The sequence below is a fragment of the Solea solea genome, chromosome 16 (assembly GCF_958295425.1).
Source record: "Solea solea chromosome 16, fSolSol10.1, whole genome shotgun sequence".
NCBI classification, from domain to species: domain Eukaryota; kingdom Metazoa; phylum Chordata; class Actinopteri; order Pleuronectiformes; family Soleidae; genus Solea; species Solea solea.
Window position 1 is genome coordinate 13,950,636 of NC_081149.1, and position 14,540 is coordinate 13,965,175.

The 14,540-nt window shown below is 39.3% G+C and overlaps 1 protein-coding gene across 4 annotated transcripts in view; it reads right to left on the reverse strand.

The window, feature by feature from the left end:
• Window positions 1-14,540, reverse strand: part of cyth1a (cytohesin 1a) — a 40,258-nt gene that overhangs the window by 11,654 nt on the left and 14,064 nt on the right. For 2 of the 4 annotated variants that reach the window (XM_058653094.1, XM_058653092.1), the window contains exon 2: window positions 771-853. In XM_058653094.1, coding sequence (XP_058509077.1) covers window positions 771-853 — 83 coding nt within the window. Of the gene's footprint in view, window positions 1-770; window positions 854-6,651; window positions 6,920-13,483; window positions 13,711-14,540 lie in introns of those variants that run through there. The other 2 variants (XM_058653093.1, XM_058653096.1) reach the window with 2 other exon arrangements.

Genomic DNA, 14,540 nt, shown 5'->3' on the forward strand with positions numbered 1-14,540 from the left:
ACATTGTTTTATTGTCTGGATGAGCATATTCCACATTGGACCACAAAAACAAAACAAAAGCTTTTGTTATTTCTAGGGATGGCACAATACCACTTTTGCATGTCCAATACTGATACCAATATACTACACTTGAGTATCTACCAGTCTGATAGTAATTTTGTAATTTTAAACTATGAAGCTATATATGACTTTTGGATTGTATTGGATTTTATATTTCTATCTGTCTGAAACTGATCCAATTATTTTGACCAGCATTGGAACAGTACCAATAATGGATATTATGTCAGCTCATCCCTAGTTATTTATATGCTTATTTCAATGAAAACATCCAAAAGGAATAAGCTGTACCAATAAAAAAAGACATTTCCGTTGGCTCGATAAAGCTAGAAAATGCCAATGACTTAGAGGACTGCTGAGAAAAAAGAGGAATTTGAACAAGGCAGAAAAACCTTGATATGAGATAAACATAGAATCACAAGACAGATGAGGAGCATTTGTAGTGCCTGAACCTTGCAGGTACATAAAAAGGAGATTCAGATACCTTTACCACCTGTGCCATTCATTTCAAACCATTTGTTTTTAAGGGGGGACACATTTTATAATGAAAACTTCTACTTTGAATCCAAGCAACATATTATGTCATTGTAAAAATATTTTTATCATTTCAAACATCTCCCTGATGTTGTTTACATGCATATATTTTGCAACTACAATGTGTTTTAAGAAACTGTTCAACATCGCCTTCATACAATATCATATTCCAGCATTACCTGAATGTCCTCCAGCAGCTCTTGCTTGCGCCGGCGGATATTCTCCAGCTCCTGCTGCTCCTCTGGAGTGAGGTCGTCGGGCACTGTGTAGAGATGAGAGAGATGATGAAGAGTTAAACTTTCTGAATGCACAACTTCACCTTGAATCTGCTTGATTTAAAAAATGTTAATGTTTTAAACTGTTTTTATTTCTATAGTTGATTTTTTTTAAACTGATTTTGTTTTAATTTCCAATGTATTTACTTGCTTCTGTAAAGCACTATGAATCGCCTTGTGTAAGAATGGTGCTGTACAAATAAACTTTGTCTTGCCTTGCCTTGTCTTGATGCATATACCTAAGAGTGCACAATATTACTATATCTCTCGATTTGACTGAATGTCAGCAACAAGATGTTTGAGCAACAGAGAAAAGAGAAGAGAAAGAGAACACCTACACCAAGTCTGCAGCATCAACGTCGTGCACTACTCAGGGCTTTTTACTCTAATGTGGCAAAATGAAAAAGCTCAGGTCAGCAAAGCTGTGGTTAGCATCAGCGCCACAGTAGCATCAACGTGACAAACGTTGCTCCAGTCACTTAGACTAACTACTAGTTATGATTAGCTTTGTCTGTGCCAAGAACTAAGCAATGTGTCCTACTTGATGGACAATGAATGTATGTGAGTGTATGTGAAAGACCTACATGCACTCACAGCATAAAGGGTACACCCGTTATCAGCACTCTGATCACAACAACTGACCAAGCAAACACATTCTCAATTTCCTTTACTATACTACTGCACTGGGACCTTTTTGTCATTACTCAGAATGAATCACTGTCAGAAACAGGTCTCCCTGTTAAACACACGCATGGCTTGATTACATGGAATCTGTTCATTGACAGTCAATAGTGAAAGAATCATGAACAATGCAATACAGCAACAATAATGGCATTTAGACACTGGGAACACTTGGAAACAATGTGGTCATCAGTAACAATTCAGCACACAAAATAAACGTAGTAATAAGCCAAAGCCAAACCAGGTGATGTATCAAATACATATGAGGTGAAACTGCAACAACAGCACAAATAATACACATTTTCTGCATATTTGTGTTGGATGAAATTCATGTGAGATTTGGCATTTGTAAATGGTGAACTGAAAAACAGTGCACAGTATCACAAGACTTTACATCAATAAACAGTGACAGTCAAAGCCCCTGAGAACAAACAGTGTCAGGAGTAGCTGAAGTCATAGCAGTGTTCTGTTAGAACATCAGCTCTGCTACGCAATGACTCCTGCTCTGATTCCCCCAATGGCACAAGTTTCCTCCCACCATTACCTCAGCAGCACAGTTCATAGGTCAAAGGGGCAGAAGCTCAGGCCAACAATGTCAGAGTTTGCAAACGGTTAACAAGGTGATGGTTACAGATTGATGGAAAACTGAAAACAGACAAACCTGTAACACAAGGTCTTACAAAACACGTTCCACAACTTCCCGTGACACCACCAAAGCTTATTTTCCATTAATCTTTTACTTTACTACATTAACTAGGACTGAATATTTAGGGGACATTTCAAATTGCTGTTGATATTAGTGAGGCTAATATCATTTAGAAATAAAATACTGTGTAATAGATTTAAAATATGAAGGAGCAGCATCACTGCATCGTCAAAATATTTATTTACTATAATCTAAAAAGAAAGGGAAGAGATTTAATCCAAATATAGACCATTTAGTCTATCCAGGATTTGACAGGATATAAAGAGAGATAAAATACATGTAGCAAAATGGAAGCTGCTTATTTTAATTTCCAAAACATCTGAAGATTATAACTGTTGTCATTCATTGTAATGTTTGCTGGGAAACAATGAGATTTGTTGCATCTTGTTGAGTCTCCAAAACAAAGCAATGTTGTCTCTGAGTGTTATTTTCAGAAAGCTGGGCTAGCGCTCCATTAATGGCTGACCTTTCACACACACCATCTCACTCTCTCTCTGCCTACACTATCCTCGGTGAACCAGCCATGTCCATCCCAAATGTGCTGGGTTTCCATGGAAACGACAAGTGTAAGCTAACAGTAGGGTGCATTGCAAATACATACACCAAAACAAAGAGTTGCACAGCCTTGTTTTTGACATAGTTAAACAGATTCATCAAGAGAATCTGTTATGAGAAAATGTTGATGTTTAAGAAACAAGTCCAACTGAGAGCGCAAATACAAAAGTGATGATATGTCTACTCTAAAAACGTGTGGGTGTTCTTGCATTTTCAGATCCTCTCTCCCTATTGATTAGAGGAGTTAATGCCAACTTGGGCAAACCAAGGTCCGGGCCGTGTGTTTAGAGGCACAAATAAGTCCAAAACCAAAGCTTAAAGCAAGAAGTTTCTGGAAGCATGAGGTCAGGTTGGGCGGCTGGCAGACGCTGAAAGAAGCCACACAGTGCAGGACAGAAGGAGGAACCACAGCGTTCTTGGCATAGGAGAGCACCACAAAGTGACAGACTCGCAGGGGAGACGAACAACAGAAAAAAACTATAATTTGACACTGAGGAGGAGACAGAAAGAAACTGAGCGAACGAAAGTAATCATTTGAGAATGTAAGATGTCTGTTTACTTGTCTCCATCAAAAGCACAAACAAGTGGAATCTTTCCCCTTCTGCAGGGCAAATGCACTATGACACTGCTATTAAAGGCCAGGTTTTCAACTCAACAATCCACCCTGTCACCACATGTCATCTGACGTCACCCACATAATCAGTCCTGCAGTACACCCATCTCTGCCTTCATGACTCTCCTCCAGAATTTCCAAGACCACATCAGGGAAGGGAAAGGCCCCACCCACACTTGTGCCAAGGGCGGACATCAGATGGGTGTCAATTTCCAGAACAGGGCAGATGAGGGGGGAACCCATCCACTTTCGTAAATGCTGAGGGCTGTGCGTTTTTAGTTTTAGTCTAGGAGAGCTAACACAGTTAATGAAAAGAGGGTGTCATCAAAAAGAAAAGACAGGAGCTGGCACCCCATAGGGCAAAGGTTCTATTTACAGTGACCTGGCTTTGATTTCACCCATGTAACTTTGCTGCCTCTCTTTTCCCCTTTTTATAAAAAAAAAAAACAAAAAAAACATACACAAGGTAAAGACAGACATACTGATTATTTATTTCTTGTTCAGTCACTGTCCCAACAGCAGTGCGTGAACCTGTATCTAGTCACTTCCACAGGCTGTTAACATGGTCCGCCCACGTGTTCACTTTCCCACTCTCCAGATAGCAGGTCTTTAAGGGGAATTACATGCAGATGCAAATGTGCAGTCATGTACCTTTTAGATAAATAACATAATGCATGCACATATGGAAAGGCATCAACGGGTGTGTGTGGGAGTACAATTGTACTGAGAGTGATTTTAATGGGAAAGCATGTGATGTGCCAATGGGTGCGCTTTTGATCAAATCCAGGACAGTATAATCTGAGTTTTGTCCTGCCCCTCATTACTCAAGGGCTAATTAACCTCAAGGTATTTCCCAGTGCTTTTTTTTTTTTGAATTAGATCATGTTGCTCCTGAGTTGGTGCATCCTGACTGACACATTTATTTTCATTTGAATACATAGTGTGAAGTGCGAAATGACCACAATGCTTCACATTACCCCCAAATCTTGTAGAATTAATTTCTAGACTATGTACATCCAAATGGGAAAAGCTATGACGAGCAAAGCAGTTTTTAGTGAGGGCTGGTCCAGCAGGGAGTGCTTGGGAAGTGACATTCAGGCAGGTACCAATTATAGCTGCTCTCTCCCACAGCAGCAGAGCCCACTAATACTCATCATGATTGCCATCCTTGTAGAAGAGGCAGATGCTTCAATTCCACCCAGATCACTCAAGAACTCTCCTTGGAAAATAAGGAAATTAGAAATTCTGAGTGCTGCAGGATCAGGCACCCTCCTCCCCCTCTCTGCAAATGTGACCTAATTTAAAAAAAGCTTTTCTCAGCGTAGTATGGCTCAAAAAAGTGTTCCCTAAAAATGCTCCATACCTAGGCCGGCCCCCACAACGAACGACCTACTACACATGATCACAAGACACAGCAAAAGGATACACATCCTTTCTATAGCGGCACGTATATAGGATTGTAAATGACCAGATTTTGAGTCAGTACAGAAACTGATTGGGACAGATAAATGATCCTGGTAGCAGCCATTGCTACCTGAACATTCAGCATTTGTTATAACTAATCTTTGTACACAAGCAACTTCGATTTGGTCCTTGCTTTCTCCTTCTCACTAATCTCAACTTCAAGATTCAACCAAGAACATCAGTTTCCTCCATCTCCTCTCCCCCGTGTTACTCAATGCTCTTGTTGTTGTTGTCCAACCTCTGTCCTGACATTTACATGGACAGATATCTTTAAACTTGCTCAAACCGCTAACCCCAAGGTCCATACAGTTTCCAATCAATCGCCCTGTGGCTTAAATCAATACAAGGGCCAGCTGTAAGGAGAAGCAGCCTACCTCATGATGAGATTTCATACATTCAACACAAAACATATGTATACAAAATGATAATATGAGCTGGGCTTGCAAACACATGCATACTCACAACCTAAGGTGTATTAAATAGTTCTACTGTTTGTCTGCCGTTTGCTGCTTGAACAAGCAAAGGTGGTTCAACACACGGTTGTTTGATCTGCTGATCTCTGATATGAGACTGAATCTCATTACTTTAGCAAATCCCACAGGGACTCTCCCTCATATATATTTGAAACCACTCTCTCTCACACACACACACACACACACACACACAGAGTTATGTTTCCATGACTTCAGAGGACATTATACCAACTTGCATCAATTTCCTGACATACTTAACCCCAAAATGTCTTGATGTCACCTTTAAATTACAGGAATTTTGTTTTGGGGACTTGGTTATTGTCCCCATGAGAAAGACAAGTCCAGACAGCCTGTAACAAAGCAGAGCTGCGGTTGTGATGTGAAAGAATGCCAGTCAGTAATGTGGGCATGAGCCCAAAAGAAATGGTTGACCTTTGACCACAATGTCCATTGACGAACACAAAAACAGTCCAAACTAGAACCAGAAATGATCACCATGTATAGATCAGAAAGCCACAAAGCTTCCAGCCTGACCTGGCCTCAGGGTAGGAGGAGGTGAAGGGCGACAGAGAGAGGGGAGCCAACAGGAGAAGAAGCCCTGTGTTTGGCCGGGGAGGTGTGGGACAGCGAATGTAGGACAACACAGACAGTGGGAAGAGCAGTGGGACGATCACAGCTCTACCATTGTGTCTCTAGACATTCCTCATCCAGGCTCAGGCATATAAGCTGTGAGGATTTACTCTGATTCACTTAATTTAAGGTTCAACATTCAACCTCGTTGGTTGCTGCATATTTTCCATCATCATCCCTTTGAAGTGAAGTGAAATCTCAAGTCTTTGTTGTATAGTCATAATCCACTACTGCTGGATGTACATCAGAACTCTTTATTTCTGAGATATATGGGCAATACTAGCACACAAGGACAAACACTTCCCCCACTGACGACTTCACACAGACCTGTCAATGATGCAGCAGTACTCCATCAGCTACATTCACTGACCTTACAGGAAACAAGCTATAGCCTAGTAAGTAGACTGACAGGACATCTGAGCAGACATAACTCCATGTGACAAAAAGTCAAACCTCCGATCCCATTTCCTTACCTGGTTGATTTAAATCTCATTTCTTTTTAATATTATTGGTGACATGCATTATCAAATAACTTCAATGAGTCAACCTTCACTAATGTCAATGAGTCAGGGGGCAGATGCAGCCCATAGTCACACATGTCATGTGGAGAATAAGTCAATTATCCAGCTAAACACATGAGCACTGGTAAATTAAGCTGCTAACCTGACTGAGAAATCCTCAGAAGTGTCACTTTTCTGTCTCTCCTGGTGGCTCCCGCTTTCTCCTTCTACTCCACTTTCATGTACAAAATTTAAAAAACACAAAAAAAAACCAGCAGCCCCTTCTTCTGTCAGCTCATGTTAGATACAGGCCAGCTGGATCTCCACATGTCAAGTAGCAGAGAGAAGGAGCCTGCTCCTCCACTCAGGCAGAGAGACACTGCCAGCTTTTTCATACATACAGCACAAATATCAGCTCCCAGCCTGTTCACAGACTCATACACACACATACACACGTTCACTGACTTAATCCAAGTGGGGACGGAGCCTTACTCACTACCTCACTCCCTCCTCTCCCTCCCTTTCTCTCTCACTCTCTCCCTCTATTTTGATGTCACTACCATTAACATGGAGGCTCCACCCAGTGGCCATTTCCTTTCCTACCTCCTCTCTCACACACACACATATGGATAATAAACTGTTTAAACCTATGCAAGTCAACAAGCAGTTGCTTTTCTTCAATATGTATGTTTAAATATGTTAAGTTGAATTTTGATCTGGTAGAAAACCAGCTTAAAACAACTGGATCACAATGATAAATGCATTAAAATTACTAGTTTTCTTTTAAATTAACAACATAAATTAAAAATAAATAAATATATAGATAGATAGAACTTTTTCTGAAAACCCAAGCACCTGGCTACTTCACAGGTAAGAACTACTGGTGATGACCAATAAAGCTGAACACCAATTACTTCCTTCAGTCCATCATCTTTAATGATAAACAAATACTCAATACTCAGACAAACTCTAATACCAACACTTAAAAAAAACATACAGTTATAGGGGAGGATAGGAGTTATAGCGGGACAATCATGCTTCCCAAAGCCAAAGGCCTACAATGGACTCCAAACATAAAAAAAAAACTGCTTATGTCATAAATAAGTTGTTAAATGTGATTGATTTAAGTGCCAAGAAAACAAGGAATGAATGAGGGTAAACTGTATGTATGAGTGTAATTGATTATTTTGACGAATATAGAGAGGAAGTCATAGTGTTGTATGACCTGGCCTGTTCTCCCCTGACCAGTCATACGTCCAGGCACGCTATCATTACCTCCAAACTCCAGTTAACAATGGAGTCTGTGCTCGAGACAATCGTTTATTTTCATGTTGTGGAAAGTGTATGAGCATTACCCTAATGCCAATAATGCATGCCCACAAGATTGCACACGCTCGCCACGGGTATGCCGACAGCACAGAGCAGACGTGAGCTTTTGCCTCATGTCTGTGTGGAGTCGGATGAGTCAACGTGGAGCCCTCTGCTGTGCCGGATGCACTGTGCAGTCACAGAGCCTCCTCTGACTCGCGTCTGTACAAGTCAGCATAAAAGGCAGACACAACTTTTCCGTCAACAGATGCCTCAACATATAATCATTTAAAAGGTCCAATAACATATATAGCCTATCTACTTCAGGGCCCAGTATCTCTGTTGTTTTAGGAATTAGATAAAGTCACAGGGAGAAGTGCATTTAAATTTATTAATCTGACTTAGAAATACAACACGTAAGATAGATGTAGACCGATTACTTGGTTTAGATGATTAATTATCATCATCAATCATCATTTTTTTAATAATAAGTGGGGGGGTTTTGTTGTTGTTTTTAGATGACCTTCATACATATATTTAATATTTAGTTTATACAGACAATTGGAGTTGTTCAATAACTGGTCAATTAAGTTAAGCATTTTTGTATTATTAAAAAGTTATATTTTATCAGATGGAAGAAAAAAAGAAAATTGGGTTATGTACAAAAAAACAAAATCATACATTTCCACAGTTTAAATCCATCTGAGAGACTCACATCGGAATTCATGACTTGTTTTTGATTGTCTCACGACACAACACATCCTCAAAAATAATCCTAAGCATTTACTGGGAGTGCACCAAACAGACCAAAGTAAGTGACTCCAACTATTCACCACGCTGCTTTATTCAGTGTCTTTACATTACCAATGGACAAAGGGATATCTCTATAAGGTCCATGTCTATGTCCTCCTAAAATGCAATTTATGTGGAGCCCATCCAATATGGCCCATTATATTCACTTGCTGCTCAATACTCCTTCAATTGTCACAGAACTGGTTTCTACTCATAGTTTGGACCTAAAACCATCTAGAAATGAAAGAATGCACTCTGACAGCACAAATATCTGTCGATGCCACTCACTTTCTATATCTGGATCACCACCAAAATCCAATCATTTCTTTCTTGGGCCATGACCTATACCTCCAGAAAATGTAATGAAATCCATCCTTTATTTCTTTTGAGTTATGCTGCTCACAAACAGACAAGAAGATAAACTCCTTGGCAGAGATTCTTTATTTCCTTCCTCCCTTCCCTGTTAATCATCTTGTGTATTTGAATGCATTTTCAGAAACACTTTGGCTGCTTTCATACATGCACTGATGTTCCGGAGGTGCTGTATGTGTTAGGGCTGCAACTAACGACTATTTTGATAGCCGACTAGTCATCGATTATTGAAATGATCGACTAATTGGATAATAAATCACAGAATTACTTAATGGCTTTCTGTAGCGACCAGCTTTTAAAAAAAATAATAATAATCCACACATGCCCCAGAGATTCCCCTGCCAACTTCCTTGTAAAATCTCCAGACAATAACCAAGGGTGGTAATGTGAGAATGGAGCAGAAAAAAATGCAAAACCCACAGCGAAGAAATGGGGAAGTGACATGCCAGGTGCCATCCTCTCACCCAGATCCTCTGAACATTTGACTGCTAATGCAATGTGCCTCACCCAGACAATGTCTCCCAGCATTGGTTTTAACACAATTCACAGACATTATTCAGAGTTCATGTTTGGAAAACAGTTGAAAAGATCATGTGTAACAACACTGTGCAGTATGACTGAATCACAACCTGCTAATTAGGGTTGAGAATTATTTTTTAACAGCATTAAACAATATTTGTTCTCTAACTCAATTGCACATTCTTGTGCATGTGGTGACCTTGTTGCGTCAACATGGGTGGAGTTCACACTATTGAGTCAATGACAACAGAGAAGAGGTCTCCTTACACAGAAATAACCCTGTCACAGAGCACAATGGCCTCCACAGCAGTGTTCGCAGTCCATCTGCAAGCCATGTTCAAGCTGCTGTGCAGGAATGCTGGGACCAGAGGACGTGAATGAGTAGGAAGTGGAGCTGAAGAACATTGAGCCGGGCCCATCACACACACATACTGCCCCACTATAAAGCAAACATACAGATCCGCAGCATAAACATCCTGCAGCTGCACACACACAACATGTACAAACCACCATTATATACACAAAATATCAGCTTTCTTTAATAATCTCTGCTCTATTTTAGTGGCATTTATCAACATGAATTGTTTTCATGGGGCCAATGTAGAGATTTGTCATTGTTTTTCTTCAAAAGCGGAAGCACAATCTCTAGCAACAATACATGCTTTTGTCCGCTGATGATATTGGCCTTGATTCTTATCGGGACTACCCTATTGTCAACATCCTCTCTCACTTGAAAAAAAACACACTAACTCCCACAAACCACACAAACATCCAGAAAACAGATGATGGGAAAGTAGGAGGAAGCGCAAATATCTTATTTTTTCTTCTTTATTTGCTTTGCAGCATGATTTTTTTTAGCAAAGCAGTCTAGAAATGTATGCCCACACATAAACTGTGGGATGTCACTTCCTGTTATGCATATTGTCAAACCATCAGCTTCCTGTTTGTGAGCTGTTAGATCAGAGCAGTGAAGGCTGTGGCTACACCCACCCATCCTGCGGGAAAAGCAGTAAAAACTGTTGCTTTTACTTTAAACCCACAGCTCCTCCACGACATGATATACACAGTCAATCAATGTGTGATTGAAATTTGGAAGCAATTCATGGTTCAGCAGCAGAGCATGTGATGTCATGCAGGAATGCTTTTCAGGTTTACACCTTTTTCCCGCAAACTTGTTCAGAAAATTAAGCTAAGCAGATTATGCAAGCCCAATAACGACAAAACCTAACATGCACCTAAGGTGCACAGTCTTCAATAAAACGTTTAGCCAGTGGCTATTTTGAATTATTGAGGCTTATCATCACGACTGATCTCAGAGTTTACTCGTGTATGAAAAAAATGCCTACAGACAAGTCTAAACCTGCTGCAGACAGACCTGAAAGACACTCACATCAGAGGAGGAGAGGAGAAAAGATAAAAATTAACTGCAAACTGAGCTGTGCAGGACAAAACCAAACAGAAACGGATAAGGTTGAGATAGACAGAGGATAAAAAAAACATATGCCACACACTCTCATGTTGTCCACTTGAACGTTAGGATCAGCTGATCATTTCGTGGAACCCAGAAGATATTTTGTGTCATGAGACTGTTTAACGACTCGTCCATTTAGAAGATACGCGGTCTCTATGCAAATCAGAAATAACTGTCGACTGTGTCGACAGTAAATACAGGGTGTGCTGTGTCATTTAACCCTAAGACATACGCTTATTTAAATAATATGTTTTGTAATTTCCTTAATGAATAGAGTGAAGTCGCAAAATGTCTTTCTAAAAGTGACAATGATTTCGAAAAATTTATTTGTCCAACCAACAACTCAAACTCAAAGATATTCAATAAATATATAAATTCAATAATGTGGAATTTTATTAAAGCAACTTAATCTTAAATAATTGACCTGTCAGTTGATGTGGTTAAAATAAGCTAAACTAAGCTAATCTCACCACAAATAAAAAAAATAAAGCAATCATATTTGCTGATAAGACCTCCACAGATATTAAGTCAATTTTAAGTTTATTTTCATGTAAACATGGGTGGTACTGCTAATGAAACTAAGGAATATTGAATAGTTTAAATAGCAGTTTACAAATCAAACACTATTTGTTTAAGCACCATTTACAAAAAATGTCAGCAGTGCAGCCTATGTTTTGTTTCCCAATGCACTCAACAGTCAACACATTTCCTCTGCGTGCACTATAGCAGGAAGCTAAGAACTATTTAAAAAAATCAACAATGGCTTGAACTGAGAAGAGAGCTGCAACTGATGCAGAAAGAGGGTTAAAATGTGATTGTGGGGAGAGGATGATGATTATCAAACCACCGGGGCATTAATACCAGGCAAGGCACATTGTTGGAGAGAACCCATTAGAGCTCTCAGCGCCTCTCATTAGAGAACCATTACTGACAACTACTTTAACTTCACAGACCACCCATGGCACCTCTAAATGGCAAGAACAAATGGATTCGACGAGAATCGACTGTTCCCCTCTGCCTCTATCGTTTCTTTGCCTGTACAAACAATGCAACAGTGTGCCAGCCAGGCTCAGCCGGGGCCTCTGAGGCACACAGAGAGTGTGCGCAGAGTTCCCCAAATCCGTCAGCAAAACAAAGGAGCAGCAACGTATGAAAGGATCAGTGAGTCAGACGGTCACTGTTCTCTAACGCGATTAAAACTGACGCAAGTCAAGGGCGCCAATTAATGCTGCAAGGCTACCCAAGCCAAAGGGATGCAAGACGAATGCTCAGGAACAAGAGGCTTTCTGTCAGGATCCAGAGGCATTCACGCAAATACATGAACTAACTGAATAATAAACTTGAATAAAAGTATTGTAAGAACAGGCTAGAACAATATTACAGCTGTATTTGTTGAGATAAGTCAGAGGTCCAATCCACTCAAAGGCAGGATTAATAAATAAATGTAAAAATGAGTCATGGATGTCGGTATGTTCCCTCCATGCTGACACTGGTGGAGTTAACCGCCTGCTCTCACACCTGTTGCTCTGCCTTAAATGAAACACAATACTGGGGATGTTCTCTCTGAGGAAAAAGCTGTTAAACTGTGAAGGATTGCAGCGTTGAAATGATAAGCTGTAAATATGGCACTAAAGTGTTGAAGAGGGACACAGCTACAGTGAAAATGGTTTAATCTGCACATACAATTTATTGTGCAAACAAGTTCTGATTTGGATCATGCATCTTAACTACTCTTTTTTTTGTAATATATTATTATTATATGCACCAAGGAAGCTTATGTTTTTGGCAGTGTTTGTGTGGCATTGTATAAGGGTTTATACAATATATAAGATTAAGATTAAGATATAAGATTTTCGATGAAAGATTCTTGGGATATAGGGATATAGATTATGGCTCAAGAGGAAATTATTAGACTGAATTGGAATCCAAATTCATGATAACATCACAATAATAATACTAAAATAAATGATTAACAATAAAGGGGAGTGTATTAACACTCACAAACTATTGTGCACTGTGCTATCTTTTACATTTTCTAACCGTTATTATTATTGTGCTTTGTGTTATTATTATTTGCACCCCCTAACTTGGAATGTTCCATCAGAGCAAATAAACACAGGGACAAACAAACCTTATATTTACATATAATGTAAACAGGTCACGTATATATATATACAGTCTTTTGTGAAGGCTCAGTGTTCACTGATTATATAAATATGTAATTATTTCCTTGATTGTGTTATCAGGGCAGGTATTTGGTATAAATAAATATGCACACCGCTGACTCTGTAAATACAACAGTGATAGTATAAATGGCAGAGCAGTAAACAAGGCCAGATGGAGGAGCCAAGTCAGCTTTCACAACATTTTAGTTCGTAAGAATTCATTTTAAATTCGTTTTTTTTCGCCTCATAAACAACCACATAGTTTCAGACCACATAATAAACGTCACATGTAAAAACACCGTCCAGTAAACACGTTAAATGCGAGTTTCAGACTAACTATAAAGTCTTTCCTGGACTCGTTCACTCACCTATCCCGTCTTCCGATTTTAACACCATGCTGTCGGCGACACGCAGGTCCGCTCCGTAAAGTTTATGAAGCGTTGAAACTTACGGTAATAAAGCGGCAGTTACAGTTATCTACGGACAAATATTCACTTGTTTTAGTTTTTTGGTTACTCGAAGATAGTAACTCCGGGAGCAGTTTGTTCTGAAGGTGAAGGGTGGGCCAGTCGACAGCTCGAAGGAGTGGTCTGAAGAGACGAAGGAGGTCTTTAAAAGCAACCTTTCCTGCTCTCTGTCAAGACATGCGCAGTGCACACACAAGCAGCTTCCGGGCACACATTTCAAAATAAAACATCAAAAACAAGTTTCCTGTTTGTATATTTTTGACAGGAACCACAAAAAACACAGTCAGTATTAGGGCTGCAATGATTTTTCGATTACAATAAATTGTCAACTATTTTGATAATCAGATCTGTTTGAATTTTTTAATAATCAAAACAAGTGCTCTGATTTTTCTGCTTCTTAAATGTGAATATTTTATAGTTCCTGCGCTCCACGTAATAAAGGAATCATTAACATTAGTCATTTTGGTTTGTTGACAAAACAAGACAACAGATTAATGATCGATTATGAAAATAATCGTTAGTTGCAGCCCTGGTCAGAATAGAATAGAATAGAATAGAATAGAATAGAATAGAATAGAAAGCCTTAATTGCCACTGTACAAATCAATGCAGTGGATACACAAGCCTACAGGAGCCATCCATGTGCACTGCCGCCATATCCAACAAGACGTTTATTAGTTGAAGTATGTATTAAAATGCCCTCATATTAATTTACATCCACTAAAATAATTAATTGATTAATTAATTATTGCAATAATGACCCATAGAACGTTGCGTAATTTGGCAAACCACCAAAACGTTTTAAGTAACAGAAGGATGTATGTTTAAAAATATGACTGCACTGTAGTTTAAACCCTCAGGGGGAGAAAAAGACAAAAAAAAAAATTGATTTGTATTTAATTGCATTAGATTTCGACTATAAATGAAGCATAAGGCATTTATTACAGTGTATGCAATTA